The 16549-nt window shown below is 37.1% G+C and overlaps 1 protein-coding gene across 1 annotated transcript in view; it reads right to left on the bottom strand.

The window, feature by feature from the left end:
• Positions 1-16549, bottom strand: part of Tgap1l5 (GTPase activating protein testicular GAP1 like 5) — a 38387-nt gene that overhangs the window by 17543 nt on the left and 4295 nt on the right. Inside the window, 6 exon segments of the mRNA NM_001447372.1 lie at positions 1550-1729; positions 4764-4827; positions 5587-5664; positions 12927-13008; positions 14178-14219; positions 16286-16435. Of these exon segments, the coding sequence (NP_001434301.1) occupies positions 1550-1729; positions 4764-4827; positions 5587-5664; positions 12927-13008; positions 14178-14219; positions 16286-16435 (596 nt within the window).

The raw sequence follows: 16549 nt of genomic DNA, 5'->3' as shown, positions 1-16549 counted from the left end.
AGTGAGAATTCTCACAAGATGCTGTCTAAGTTGTACTGCATCATAAGATACTTGGTATCTAATTGCACAAGTTCCCTGAACTATGTTCAGGTAGTGTCTTTAGTAGACATATTCGTTTTCATAGTCACCCTCAATTTTATTCACATCAATCTGTTTTCTATTCTCTTCAAATGTCATAGTGAAGATCTCCCCGTTTGTAGTTTTCTTGTTACACTCTGAGAAGAACCACTGTTAAATTTTTCTCCAAAGACCATACATGGACTGACCCTGGGATCCAACCTCACAGGTAGCAATGAATAGCCTAGTAAGAGCACCAGTGGAGGGGGAAGCCCTTGGTCCTGCCAAGACTGAACCCCTGGTGAACGTGATTGTTGGGGGAAGGGCGGTAATGGGGGAGGGTTTGAAGGGGAACACCCATATAGAAGGGGAGCAGTTAGGGGGATGTTGGCCCAGAAACCGGGAAAGGGAATAACAATTGAAATGTAAATAATAATACAAAAGTTAATAAAGATGGAGAAAAAAATTAATTTATCTCATTAGCACTTTGTCCCTTTAATGAGACCATATCCATGACTATCTTGTCAAACTCTGTACCCTGGTTCCAGTTGTGTAAGTTAAAATATGAGATCAAAGTTTCTTTTTCTCTTCCCAGACTTCTTTAGGAAAATCAGACCATTATGAAATCTTACATATGTTACTTAAAAAAAAGTATTAAAAGTAAAGAAAGGACTCTTGTAAGAAAGTATAAAATATTTTTTCTCCATGTAACATAGTGGCTATTTGTCTAAAACAAAAAAATTCAGGCCTGAAAACACAAGTAACACCATACAGACTGAACGAGTTGAATGAGTTGGTGTGTATATGCATGTTTTCATGTCCACATGTATTCTAGCATGTGTGTGCGACTGCACATATATACAGACAAACAATGTTTTTAGAAAAAAATGAACTTAAAAACAATAGAGGCATATGCAAGAGTAAAGGGAAAATGATGAAATTTTTTCATTATTTGAAAGAGATCCCAGAACTTAAGTATTAGTTCTGTTTGAAATCCAGATGCAGGTGTAAAAGACATAAAAGTATGTCTGCTTTCATGGAACTGAAATGAGATTAGAGTCTCAACTCAGAGACTACGGTTACTTATACTCTAGTTGGAAACAGATTATTTTCAATTCTGTACATATGACTTTTCTGTGTCTTGTGTAATTTAATAGCTTAATTGCACTCTTTAGGTACTTTTCTGCTTTGGTCATGAAACACATGTAATCATATTCTAGTGGAACAAAAGATGTGTGCACACATTTATGTCCATATTGTGCCTTAGCATACCAGCTTATTTTGACTATCTCTTGGGAACAAATGGAATGTTTTCCCTATAACCTTGATATCAGAATATAGAAATGTCAAACTGGACCTAGGACATATTGTTTAGTTTATGGTATGTTTTCTACAGTGCCCCTCCCATGAAAGAAATGACAACATGCATTGATATTTCATGTGAAATTGAAGTGGGAACCGCGATGGTAATGAAGGAAGGTGGAGGACTCACCTTGCTGCTGGCTTCCAGCTGAGTCTCTGGGCTTTAATATGAACTGCCCTCCTGTATCCCAGCTTTGGTTTTCCATAAACAGCCCAGGCAAGGGGGGGAAAGCCGTGAAAATTTTTGAGTTCGATTTACTGAGGTTATTTTGAACGTTGTTCATTATAATGTCATATGGATACTCGTGGCCTATGAGAAGAAAATAAGATGAGTGGAAACTGATAATAACGAGTGTAAGCAACCTTTCCAATGGGATTGGCAATCAATGCTCTATTTCAGGACTCATCCTCTTCTGGACACTAGAGACTGTGCATCCTAAGCATAGGGAGACTGACAGGGATATTGTGACAAAGTAAGTTTGTGTACGCTGACAACTCTGAAATCAAGGAGAAAAATGTCAATTTATCATTTCATTTAGATAATAGAGCGCTTTGTATGGCAGAGTTATGCTGTTTTCTACTCTGACTATACTAAGATCTACCAGTTGGAGTCTTGATATCATTAAGATCTTTACATCATAAGAAACTTACTTTACTTGACAAGATGTATATCAATCAATTTTACTATTTCTCACAACAATATACATATACATACACACATAATATATATTGCTATTTCTCACAATATACATATACATACACACACACATATATATAAATATATATATATATATGTTCATATGGTTTGAGGACTAGTACTATATAAGTAATTCTATTAGCTATGTTAAGCACTTTTCTGTCCAAAATTTTAACTCTCTTGATGATGGCCACAATGATAAAGAGTCTGTTTCCATTCGTAATATGAGGCAAGGTATGTTGATATCAGTGAAATGAAATGGCCTCAGCTCACTTCAGTCACTGTTCTCCTTGACAACGGTCAGGTTGATGCTGTAGGCTATAAAAAACACATGAGGCCTTTTGGACCCTCAATAGTTCCTTCTGAGTACTGTATTTGGGGGAATGGACCTGAGAGAATGTGACCTGGTGATGAGGCAGGATGAAGTTGTATGCAATAGACAACTTTCCCAAGATATTTTATAATCTGTGGGTTAAGAAGAGTCACCAGAGGAAAGTATCCAATCACAAAACTGGATGAAACCAAACATATTTCTCCATAAAGGCATATGAACAACCATTGAAGTAAACTCTCCCCTATCTGCTGGACCTAGAAAGGCACCAAAACACATTCAAAGAACAATTCAGTGTCTTTAAGGAAACTGAGATCACAAAACGTGTGTGTGTGTGTGTGTGTGTGTGTGTATGCGTGTTTTTCACAAGCAGTAAGACTAATTCCTTTCTCGCAACACCATTTTTAGATTGTTTGGACAATACAAAATAGGAATTAAATCCAGGTGCTTAAGGTGCTCTCCCTGTTTTACGTTATTGACTCTCTACCGAAATATTAGAGCATATGTGCTGTGTTGTGGATATGGTTTCCTAGGATGTCTGAAACCTTGGATTTGTCCATTTCTGATGTATCACCAATATGATTAAAGGCTTGGTTTCCCTTTTCTTTTGCCTCAGACACAATGTCAGTGCTAAAATCAGAGAAAGATTTACAGCAGCATTGAAATGAAAGGACTCCAGATCCCTCCAAAGGATCAATATGGGAAAATCTAGACATGACTGATACATATTTGTGGATGGACTGTGGGTTGAAATACACATTCAAAATGATGTTCAGAAATGAAACAGGAAAGTTAAGTTCCTGAGATTTTCTGAAGCCTCATGATGTACAAAGCTCTTCCAAGTGTCAGAATTAAAATGTTATCAAGGTGATACTCAGTGAATTTACTGTACAATGTGCCACTCAGCATTTGTCTTTTCACTGACTTGAGTAGTGCTCTCGGGTCCACCTTATACAAAGTGAAAAGCCCGGATGATGCTGGCACACGTCTGTGTTTTCCATGTTCATTTACTTAGGACAGTGAGGGTGGAGCGTTGCTTACCAGCCTGGACTAAGAAGCAATACATTGTTGCATAAAGGGAAATAAAGTCCAGTGTGTGGGCTGCGTTTTCACTGCTTATTATCTAGTGTATTAAAACACTGAAAATAAATATTGAAGAAAAATAACAGGAGTCCAGTTTCAGTTTCCTTCAAATAAACAGAAATATCTCCACAGATTCTTTCATGATACATGAGAGCATTTTGAATAACAATGTTCTCTGATCTCCAAAGATATTGTTACTGTCACTTCTCCGAATGTCATTTTATGCATTACAACTTCACCTTTTCTTTAGCTTTTAAAAGATCACATCTGGAAATATACTTGATGGTCTCAGAATTTTAAATCTTATCCAAATTGTTCTGATCATATTATTAGTATTATGTATTTAGCAATAACTTAGTGAGAAGTAAAAAAAAGGCAGCAGAAAAAGGAGCAGGTCAGCCAGGATATCTCCAACATTCTGAATACGATCTCTCATTCAGTGGGGATGGCTGGTCATAGGGAGATGGGAAATGCAGATTTCACATGGATTCAGGGGTTTGTCTACATTCACCGTTTTCATTATGAAACAGAATCACAGTTTGGAATAAGCAGAATACTTTTAAAGTTGCCAAATTTCTTTTGCTTATGAGAAATCTTCACACACACAGACACACACACACACACACACACACACACACACACACACACACACACGTTGTGAACGCAGTTTCCTTACAAACACTGAATTGTTCTTTGAATGTGTTTGTTTTAATTTTAGACTCGTTCTTGTTTGTAGCTGTTTTGCACCAATGTATATCATGTACAATATTGAACCTGATTCTTGTGCAGGTCAGATTAGGTATGTGATCCCTGGACACTGGAGTGCTGGAGTGCAATGAGCTACCACATGGATACTGGGAATTAAGGAGATATTTCTTAGACTAGTAGCATTTTCTGTAATGATTACCAACCTTTTTTTTTTCAGTTATTTTTTTCAGAAAAAATATATCAAAAAATTGTTTTTCTTTTTTCAAAACTTATGTTTCTCAAGTGAAAAGCACAGATGTTTCAGTTATTTTTTGTCACATCTCTGTATCTTTCATCATGAGATGTTATAATGTGCGTGCTTGAAGGCTATGTTAAAGTTATTAATTAGGAATTTAAAGAAAGAAATATTTAGTTATTTTGTCTTAATGTGTATTCAAATTTAAGGATAAATGATGAAAATATTGAGCTTTCAGGGTTAGACCACTGAACTCAGTTAGTCCTTCCTTAGATTTCTCTGTTACTTACCTTGGAGTGCTCTTGGAGCTTCCTTGTGGCCAGGACTGAACCAAAGTTGGTAATCTTCAATGTTCTGGGAGCGAAAAAGAACCAAATGTCACAAATAACCTGACAAAAGAGTCTTAAAGATTCTAGTGATTTTATTTACTTACAATTTCTAGCTGTCTAGCAAGGAAATCATTAGGACAAGTATTAATGATTTGTTTTCTGACCACCGGTTTGAGCCATCAGGACTGATTCAGGAAAAAAACCTTGGGTACTTACTTTTCCTACCTGAAGGACTACCCATGCTCTATTGATCCACAGTAGAATAAGAAATTGCATTCAGCCATCAACACTAACCAAGACCAATATTATTACCAAATTACTCACAATTTCACTCACAAAGAAATAAAAGATGCAATGGGAGTTGAGAGGAATTATATATCAAAAAAGAAATGCTATGAAATTTTAACAAAGAGAAAGAAGTAAAGAACAAAAGAAACAAAAATCTTATTGCCTCTAAGATTGGCATCCTTTATATCAGATGTGTACATACGACCAATTAATCCCACTTTATTACATGTGTTTCAATGTCTTAATTGTCTAGTGATAGTAAAGTATAGCTCAATAGCATTGAAAAACACTTAGAAAAATTCAAGAAAAAGACCCTCTCAAGTCTAATATTACATCTTAGATGCCTTTAGCTCCAAAACCATATTGTAAAATATGATATGTAAATGTATCATGATTAAGTTTCCTTGGTATTATTCATATGCGTACACATTTGCACATATGTGGATCTCAAAAACAAAATTCAATTTTAACTCAAAATAACTTGAAAATAACTTACGTGCACTCTTATCATTGGTAGTAACTTCTCCATTATATCATTCACAGTATCCATGTTTGTTGCTGTTACACATAAAGACTATGAAAAGTACAGAGAAGTATGGTGTCAAATAAAATGGAAATTCATGATTACAAATTTAGTTACTGTCTAAACAGTCCTTATAATCTACAGTCTGTAATAAATGCTCTAATATAGACTACACATCTTGATTTTTTCCCTTAAGATAACTCTAGAAAATTTTGTAACATATTTATCACAAAATTAACTCTGTGGGCAGTTGGTATTAAAACATAGCTGTGCCAGGTTGTATATGATAAAGGAAGACTGAGTAGCCATGACTGCAGGAGCTCCACACCCTAATACTCTTATACTATGGCAGCGGACAAGGCAGAGGGCATTTAAGATAGAACACAACTCTTTTCTTCCACCAACATTTGTTAGACTTCCAACATCTTACAGCCTTACTTTCATGCACAGCATGTGCGCAGTTTTAGGAAAATCAGGACAAATAGAAGCAGCAAATAAAAAAATCAAAAGACAAAAACAAAAAATAAAAGAAAATGAAAACAAAACAAACAAAAGTTGATTTAGAACTCTCTTCATTTCATGCTTTGAATTTTGCTGGATGATATACAGATATATGATACTGAAATATGTAATGGTGATAGAAGTAGAAACCAAAATGAATATTTGAGATATTCTCCATGACTTAATACTTCCAAGAACAAGCAAGGTGCTTATATTTTTAGCTCTCTACTGACTCTCACATTTAGAATCTTCTCCAGAGACCTAGGAAGACAGCAAGAAGAACCAAGCATGAAATCAAATCATAGCAATCTGATAGCACTGATATCCTAGAGTTCTGATACATTATCATAGTGTATGACAGTGAGTAGGTAGGTATATCTTTATGAAGACAGTGTTTATAGTATCAGCTATCTGCAATACATGTTGTGTCCAGGAAACAATCTCTTATATATAAAACAGACAAGTGCTCCCTCGCTATCCATAACAACCTTGAACCAAGACCAGATAAACACTTCATAAGCCATGTCTTTCACAGAGTTTTAATCTATTGTGTTCAATCCACTGGCCATAATATATTACCCTAAATGTGTGTGTGTGTGTGTGTGTGTGTGTGTGTGTGTTCAAATATATGTCAGTAATGCTGATAATTTGCCATTCCTGAAATTAAGCAGCAGAGGCAAGAGAACATTTTCCTACAAGACTTTCGGCTTTTCAGCTCCTTCGTGTCCTGAGAACACATAAGGTTCAGCCAAGCTACTGAGTGTTCTTCTGACTTAGGTCACTGGCTAGAAATTGCTATATTTAATTACTGCTTTATTTAACCTAGAAAGTATGAAGATCTAATTGTGTGGAGATTATTTTATACAACTTGGTAAGTTTAACGCAATTTCAACAGTGAAATGTTAGAATATTGAACTCTAGGTACATTGTATACCCATTAGCATTTATGAAAGACAGAGACATGCTGATCCTCTGAGCCACAGTCTATTCTGCTTTACACTAGAAAATGTCTTCAATGCTCTCCATGCTACGTAACAGGTAGATTTGTAATCTGCACTAAACCCAATAGTGAAAGTAGAACAATTATAAAAATAGGTCAAAATTGGACAATTATTTAATCGCTATGTGTGTAATGCAACAATAAAACTACTATTTAGTCTGTGTGAGGTCATGAGTTTTATCCTAAGCAGTGTACACACACACACACACACACACACACACACACACACACACACACACACACAAATGGTAAGTAAATAAAAATTATTTCTAAACAGAAGTTATATGAAAAAATATGCCTATGCCTAGAACATTCAAATAAATATGAGATAAAGAGCCCTGATTATGTAGCGGGCCTTCCAAAGCAGGTATGAGGAGCAGAGAGAACAACAGAAAGGGAAGAGGACAGTGGTACAGAGATCAAATGTTACGACAATGTGAATGTGCAGAGCAAAATACTTCTTGATAATATTTGGCATTGTTTAAAATGTGTTTATGATTATCTTATATAATATGAACTATTTTGATTAGAAAAGTATTTTAAAATACATAATAATTAAACTATGAAGGCCAGAAGATCCTGGACTGATGTCATACAGACCCTAAGAGAACACAAATGCCAGCCCAGGTTACTGTATCCAGCAAAACTCTCAATTAACATTGATGGAGAAACCAAGATATTCCATGACAAAACCAAATTTACACAATATCTTTCTACAAATCCAGCACTACAAAGGATAATAAATGGTAAAGCCCAACATAAGGAGGCAAGCTATACCCTAGAAGAAGCAAGAAACTAATCGTCTTGGCAACAAAACAAAGAGAATGAAAGCACACAAACATAACCTCACATCCAAATATGAATATAACGGGAAGCAATAATCACTATTCCTTAATATCTCTCAATATCAATGGCCTCAACTCCCCAATAAAAAGACATAGATTAACAAACTGGATATGCAACGAGGACCCTGCATTCTGCTGCCTACAGGAAACACACCTCAGAGACAAAGACAGACACTACCTCAGAGTGAAAGGCTGGAAAACAACTTTCCAAGCAAATGGTCAGAAGAAGCAAGCTGGAGTAGCCATTCTAATATCAAATAAAATCAATTTTCAACTAAAAGTCATCAAAAAAGATAAGGAAGGACACTTCATATTCATGAAAGGAAAAATCAACCAAGATGAACTCTCAATCCTAAATATCTATGCCCCAAATAAATGGGCACCTACAGGCGTAAAAGAAACCTTACTAAAGCTCAAAACACACATTGCACCTCACACAATAATAGTGGGAGATTTCAACACCCCACTCTCATCAATGGACAGATCATGGAAACAGAAATTAAACAGTGATGTAGACAGACTAAGAGAAGTCATGAGCCAAATGGACTTAACGGATATTTATAGAACATTCTATCCTAAAGCAAAAGGATATACCTTCTTCTCAGCTCCTCATGGTACTTTCTCCAAAATTGACCATATAATTGGTCAAAAAACGGGCCTCAACAGGTACAGAAAGATAGAAATAATCCCATGCGTGCTATCAGACCACCACGGCCTAAAACTGGTCTTCAATAACAATAAGGGAAGAATGCCCACATATACGTGGAAATTGAACAATGCTCTACTCAATGATAAGCTGGTCAAGGAAGAAATAAAGAAAGAAATTAAAAACATTTTAGAATTTAATGAAAATGAAGATACAACATACTCAAACTTATGGGACACAATGAAAGCTGTGCTAAGAGGAAAACTCATAGCGCTGAGTGCCTGCAGAAAGAAACAGGAAAGAGCATATGTCAGCAGCTTGACAGCACACCTAAAAGCTCTAGAAAAAAAAGAAGCAAATACACCCAGGAGGAGTAGAAGTCAGGAAATAATCAAACTCAGAGCTGAAATCAACCAAGTAGAAACAAAAAGGACCATAGAAAGAATCAACAGAACCAAAAGTTGGTTCTTTGAGAAAATCAACAAGATAGATAAACCCTTAGCCAGACTAATGAGAGGACACAGAGAGTGCGTGCAAATTAACAAAATCAGAAACAAAAAGGGAGACATAACTACAGATTCAGAGGAAATTCAAAAAATCATCAGATCTTACTATAAAAACCTATATTCAACAAAACTTGAAAATCTTCAGGAAATGGACAATTTCCTAGACAGATACCAGGTATCCAAGTTAAATCAGGAACTGATAAAGCAGTTAAACAACCCCATAACTCCTAAGGAAATAGAAGCAGTCATTAAAGGTCTCCCAACCAAAAAGAGCGCAGGTCCAGACGGGTTTAGTGCAGAATTCTATCAAACCTTCATAGAAGACCTCATACCAATATTATCCAAACTATTCCACAAAATTGAAACAGATGGAGCCCTACCGAATTCCTTCTACGAAGCCACAATTACTCTTATACCTAAACCACACAAAGACCCAACAAAGAAAGAGAACTTCAGACCAATTTCCCTTATGAATATCGACGCAAAAATACTCAATAAAATTCTGGCAAACCGAATTCAAGAGCACATCAAAACAATCATCCACCATGATCAAGTAGGCTTCATCCCAGGCATGCAGGGATGGTTTAATATACGGAAAACCATCAACGTGATCCATTATATAAACAAACTGAAAGAACAGAACCACATGATCATTTCATTAGATGCTGAGAAAGCATTTGACAAAATTCAACACCCCTTCATGATAAAAGTCCTGGAAAGAATAGGAATTCAAGGCCCATACCTAAACATAGTAAAAGCCATATACAGCAAACCAGTTGCTAACATTAAACTAAATGGAGAGAAACTTGAAGCAATCCCATTAAAATCAGGGACTAGACAAGGCTGCCCACTCTCTCCCTACTTATTCAATATAGTTCTTGAAGTTCTAGCCAGAGCAATCAGACAACAAAAGGAGATCAAAGGGATACAGATCGGAAAAGAAGAGGTCAAAATATCACTATTTGCAGATGACATGATAGTATATTTAAGTGATCCCAAAAGTTCCACCAGAGAACTACTAAAGCTGATAAACAACTTCAGCAACGTGGCTGGGTATAAAATTAACTCAAATAAATCAGTTGCCTTCCTCTATACAAAAGAGAAACAAGCCGAGAAAGAAATTAGGGAAACGACACCCTTCATAATAGACCCAAATAATATAAAGTACCTCGGTGTGACTTTAACCAAGCAAGTAAAAGATCTGTACAATAAGAACTTCAAGACACTGAGGAAAGAAATTGAAGAAGACCTCAGAAGATGGAAAGATCTCCCATGCTCATGGATTGGCAGGATTAATATAGTAAAAATGGCCATTTTACCAAAAGCAATCTACACATTCAAGCAATCCCCATCAAAATACCAATCCAATTCTTCAAAGAGTTAGACAGAACAATTTGCAAATTCATCTGGAATAACAAAAAACGCAGGATAGCTAAAGCTATCCTCAACAATAAAAGGACTTCAGGGGGAATCACTATCCCTGAACTCAAGCAGTATTACAGAGCAATAGTGATAAAAACTGCATGGTATTGGTACAGAGACAGACAGATAGACCAATGGAATAGAATTGAAGACCCAGAAATGAACCCACACACCTATGGTCACTTGATTTTTGACAAAGGAGCCAAAACCATCCAATGGAAAAAAAGATAGCATTTTCAGCAAATGGTGCTGGTTCACTGGAGGGCAACATGTAGAAGAATGCAGATCGATCCATGCTTATCACCCTGTACAAAGCTTAAGTCCAAGTGGATCAAGGACCTCCACATCAAACCAGACACACTCAAACTAATAGAAGAAAAACTAGGGAAGCATCTGGAACACATGGGCACTGGAAAAAATTTCCTGAACAAAACACCAATGGCTTATGCTCTAAGATCAAGAATCGACAAATGGGATCTCATAAAACTGCAAAGCTTCTGTAAGGCAAAGGACACTGTGGTTAGGACAAAACGGCAACCAACAGATTGGGAAAAGATCTTTACCAATCCTACAACAGATAGAGGCCTTATATCCAAAGTATACAAAGAACTCAAGAAGTTAGACCGCAGGGAAACAAATAACCCTATTAAAAATGGGGTTCAGAGCTAAACAAAGAATTCACAGCTGAGGAATGCCGAATGGCTGAGAAACACCTAAAGAAATGTTCAACATCTTTAGTCATAAGGGAAATGCAAATCAAAACAACCCTGAGATTTCACCTCACACCAGTGCGATTGGCTAAGATCAAAAACTCAGGTGACAGCAGATGCTGGCGAGGATGTGGAGAAAGAGGAACACTCCTCCATTGTTGGTGGGATTGCAGACTGGTAAAACCATTCTGGAAATCAGTCTGGAGGTTCCTCAGAAAATTGGACATTGAACTGCCTGAGGATCTAGCTATACCTCTTGGGCATATACCCAAAAGATGCCTTAACATATAAAAGAGACACGTGCTCCACTATGTTCATCGCAGCCCTATTTATAATAGCCAGAAAATGGAAAGAACCCAGATGCCCTTCAACAGAGGAATGGATACAGAAAATGTGGTACATCTACACAATGGAATATTACTCAGCTATCAAAAACAACGAGTTTATGAAATTCGTAGGCAAATGGTTGGAACTGGAAAATATCATCCTGAGTGAGCTAACCCAATCACAGAAAGACATACATGGTATGCACTCATTGATAAGTGGCTATTAGCCCAAATGCTTGAATTACCCTAGATCCCTAGAACAAACGAAACTCAAGATGGATGATCAAAATGTGAATGCTTCACTCCTTCTTTAAATGAGGAAAAAGAATACCCTTGGCAGGGAAGAGAGAGGCAAAGATTAAAACAGAGACTGAAGGAACACCCATTCAGAGCCTGCCCCACATTTGGCCCATACATATACAGCCACCCAATTAGACAAGATGGATGAAGCAAAGAAGTGCAGACCGACAGGAGCCGGATGTAGATCGCTCCTGAGAGACACAGCCAGAATACAGCAAATACAGAAGCGAATGCCAGCAGCAAACCACTGAACTGAGAATAGGTCCCCCGTTGAATGAATCAGAGAAAGAACTGGAAGAGCTTGAAGGGGCTCGAGACCCCAAAAGTACAACAATGCCAAGCAACCAGAGCTTCCAGGGACTAAGCCACTACCTAAAGACTAGACATGGACTGACCCTGGACTCTGACCCCATAGGTATCAATGAATATCCTTGTAAGAGCACCAGTGGAAGGGGACGCCCTGGGTCCTGCTAAGACTGAACCCCCAGTGAACTAGTCTATGGGGGGAGGGCGGCAATGGGGGGAGGGGAGAGGGGGATGTTTGCCCGGAAACCGGGAAAGGGAATAACACTCGAAATGTATATAAGAAATACTCAAGTTAATAAAAAAAAAAAAACAAAAAAAACAAAAAAAAGAAAAAAAAAGAATAAGATGATTTCCCAAGATATTTGATTAAAGGTGAAATTTCATGAAAAAAAAAACAAAAAAATCAAAAAAAAATACATAATAATTGAGCAACAATATATGTTTACATATAAGCAGTAAGAACTCAGGGGAAAAGCAATTTAATTCCAATATTATTACTTGCCCAGGAAATGTATGCTGTTCCAACTACTTAACTTAATTTTCAGGCATTTAAGAAAAATTATTTCCTCTTCTTTCTTGCATTAGTACGTGGAACAATCTTCCTTCTTATTGCTCTCCATATACGTAAATGCTTACTATCTCTAACCTCCACCCACTTCTTACGTCTCCGTCTTCTATTACTCTACAAACTGCCTGCCTCACCGCTAGTCATGAACTTGAACTATCAGTTTTTGGTTCTGTATTCACGTACACTGTCACAGGTTTGGATATCCTCAGGGAATATGTGCAGTGGGAACGTTTTCTTGATCCCCTTCTTGGCTTCACTGATGGATCTGCTCAAATGCAATAAAAACAAGCAACAAAGTAAAATTAAAAAGATTGTAGCTTATTTTAAGAAAATGACTGTTAATATTTTAACTGTTAAATACATACTTAGTGTTAAATACAAGACAATCAGTTCAGCAATATGCATTATTGGATTAGGGAATATTTAAAATGTTTCAGGAACAAAGACATGGTCAGCTTCATCTAGGAAGCACATTGATCTAGGAAGCAAAGCCATTCCTCAGGACATTTTGTTTGCAAAGTAGTTGTCAACTTGAGTACATGTGGAATGAACTACAATCCAGAAACAGAGGGCACACCTGTGACCAAGATCTTGAGGCAAGACCACACAGGCTGCTAACTTGATCTTGACATGGAGATCTTGAGACACAGTGGCCAAAAAGGACAAGGCAAGGTAAAACACAGCCATGATTAAGACCTAGAAATTAAGGCAAGTGGATCTGTATGTTCAAGGTCAGCCTGCCACAAAGCAAGGTTCTGTTCTAAGGGTGGTCGTACACACCTTATATCTGAGTAAATCCTTCTGTTGGAGGCCTAAATAAGGACATTGAGAGAAGACTCGCTCTTCTTTGCCTGTTTATAATTAGTTGCCAACATATCTGTTGACATCTACTGCTTCAGGATTCCAGTTCATACAGAAGACCAGGTGAAATAAACTATCCTCACGGACTGAACAGCTACTAGATTTCAATTCACAGCTGCTCACTGTTGGGTTAGTTGGACTACAGAAGAAGGTCATCACATGAGTTTCCTTTAATATGCACAGTCCTTAAATTCTGTGACTCTAGAGAATGTTCTGTGACAAATACACAAGGAAAAGCAAAAATCTGCCTTACCTAAAAGAGGGAATTAGCAGATGGTTTGAATGTACATGGTAGAGTAAGTTCTGTGGGGTTGAATTTACAATAAGACTGAAGAGTACTGTTTACTCCAATATAAAGAGACAACATTGAAGGCAGAACATCCTCAAAACTAAATAAATGTGTGATAGGTAGGAGAATCTAAAGCAATATTGAGTGACCACAATGTTGAGTGACCATCTGGTCAACAAAGTAGTTGGAGACAACCCACCAAAAATATTTTTAAAAATGAAATGAAGCACAAACTGTAATTCCCTTGTCAGTATGGAATTAAAGTATAATCACAAGTAAATTACCTGGTAAGGAAAGTATACCATTGCACTTTCTGTTCTTTTGACCTGTAATGTTAAAATGAAAAACAAGATTAGAGTCTTGACAATCTTAAGACTTTTAGATTATTATACAGAAAATTCCTGTAAGACAATGGCTATCATGAGGGTGCACGTGTAGATTGTATTCTTCATGCAACTGCCCTTCTGAATGACATGCTTAACTGGAACACTTGTAAGACAGGAAGTTGAATCTAAGTGTGGAAACTAGTTGGGAATATCAAGACATGACTCGGTTCCAAGAGCAGTGTGACCATGACTTGGCCAACAATTATTCCTAGTTTAGTTTCATCTGTATAAAAGGATAGTTAAGACAGTGCCCTCTTAGTGTGAGGTCAGGTTCGCATAGGAAGGTTACATTATTCACATTATATGACGGGTAAGGTATATGATCATTGGAAGGTTCACACTTAATCCAGGGAGAATGCCTATTAAGAAAAAATATTATTAATTTCCTTGTGTGAATTACAGGATTGGTGACACAAGACAGGTGGTCCTTCATTTGTGTGAGTCATCACATTAACTCTCCTGGTACAAATTAATAATAAGCCCACAACTATGAAAATGTAGCATGTAATCCTCTAATTGAAGTTGGATTAAAAATGAACTCACAAGGCTAACAGTTTAAAACTGCAAAGGACATGCTGAATGCGTTAGACCTCATTGATGTTCAGTGTCTTACAGTCATCAACATTGTCCTGATGATCAAAGTTTTGCTTATCCAAACAGCAACCCCTTCCCTATGCACTATTCCTCTTCCCCATGCTCACAACCCACTGTCAGGTATTGTTTTTCCTTCTGTATACATTGTTCCATTTTCTGAAAATGATTATCAATCCTGCAAAGATCTTTCATTCCCAGAATTTTCTTCTCCCTTTTAACATGGTTCTAACATTCATAACTCAAGCTAAATAGTCATTTTGATAACCTTGGTAACTTCCTGTGGAACTATGGACTGATACTTGCAAAAAGATGGACACATTCATGTTTTTACTATTAACATTTCATCCAATGATAATGGCCAGTGTGCTTAGTGGAAGAGGCAGGTCTTCCAGTTTTACCACAGGAAGGCTACCAGATGTAGGGGAGGAGAAAAAAATTCACCATGCTACAGAGGGAGTCACCAGCCTTGTGAGATCTCAGATGGATTGGCCATTGGCTGGTTCCCCAATTGGCCTTGGAGAGCAGGCAGGATATCAGAAATATAATTAAGCTGAGGATAGATTTAGGGTGCTGAACTAGGACTATGGTAACTAAGCAAACAAAGTTGAGGGCATATTCTGAGGTGTGGGGCTGGGAGTGTGAAAAAGGGAATGGTAGTTGAGGAAGGCTTAGAAGAGCCTGGCCATAGAGTTAAAACATAGCAAAATAAGCTAGTGTGTCTGTGTGCATGTGTGCATGCATGTACGTGTGTCTGCATGCCTGTGTGTGTGTGTATGTGTGTGTGTGTGTGTGTGTGTGTGTGTGTGTGATCTACCTGACCGATAGAACCATATTCCTTGACCTTTTACTTGTCTGTTGACCATTAGACATCAGTGATATTCTGCTACACAGACATTCAAATACTTGATCATTCAATAAAGAACTATTTTTATTTATTCAATTAAATATTATTTTAATGGAAATTAACTGGGAAGTATTGGAGATATTGGTCAAAATAATTATATTTTGCAGTATTATTGGAGATAAATCAATTTATGCACTTTCAAATCCTAGATAATACCATGGGAAAAAATGTGGAGGCCATAGTAAGTGCTTGTTTTGTCCACATCCTTCTTCGAAGACAATGTACCTCCATTCTGCCCCAAGAATCTTGTGGATTCCTAGTGAAAAACCCTGATCAAAAGCTAAGGAATATGCTTACACATGAAATGTATGTTGTAGAAAATATAGACAAACTAGGATCATCATAGAAGAGGTTGAGTTAGCAACCTGTATACAATCAGACTTAAATGAATTCTTATTTTGCACAAATTCTGGTTAATTGGTTTAACCTATAAATTACAAAGCAATGCGCTGCCCACAGTTTCTATAGCTATCCTCTTGTGAATACAGGTCCTAATTGTAGGACTTACCGAAAGGTGGCCAAAGCATTCCCAGTGGCCCAGTAGAAGAAGATGGTCTTGCAAGTACAGGTTTGATTTGCCCTGACAAGTTCCTCATCATCCACCACCCACAGATAATTCAGTGGGATGATACATTTTATCTTAAACTTTTTCTTAGTCCTAGAAAGAGAATCAGGTATCTCTGTTAGTTTGATTTGTACTGTAGTTGGAATTGCTTGTAGAAATACCTAGTTCTTCCTGCTCCAGAGCAGAGGAGGACTCCTCCATTTTATC

This window comes from Rattus norvegicus, chromosome 2 (genome assembly GCF_021556685.1).
Source record: "Rattus norvegicus strain SHRSP/BbbUtx chromosome 2, alternate assembly SHRSP_T2T, whole genome shotgun sequence".
Classification (NCBI taxonomy): domain Eukaryota; kingdom Metazoa; phylum Chordata; class Mammalia; order Rodentia; family Muridae; genus Rattus; species Rattus norvegicus.
The sequence above is the reverse complement of the archived record's forward strand: the minus strand, read 5'-3'. Positions and strand labels throughout refer to the sequence as shown.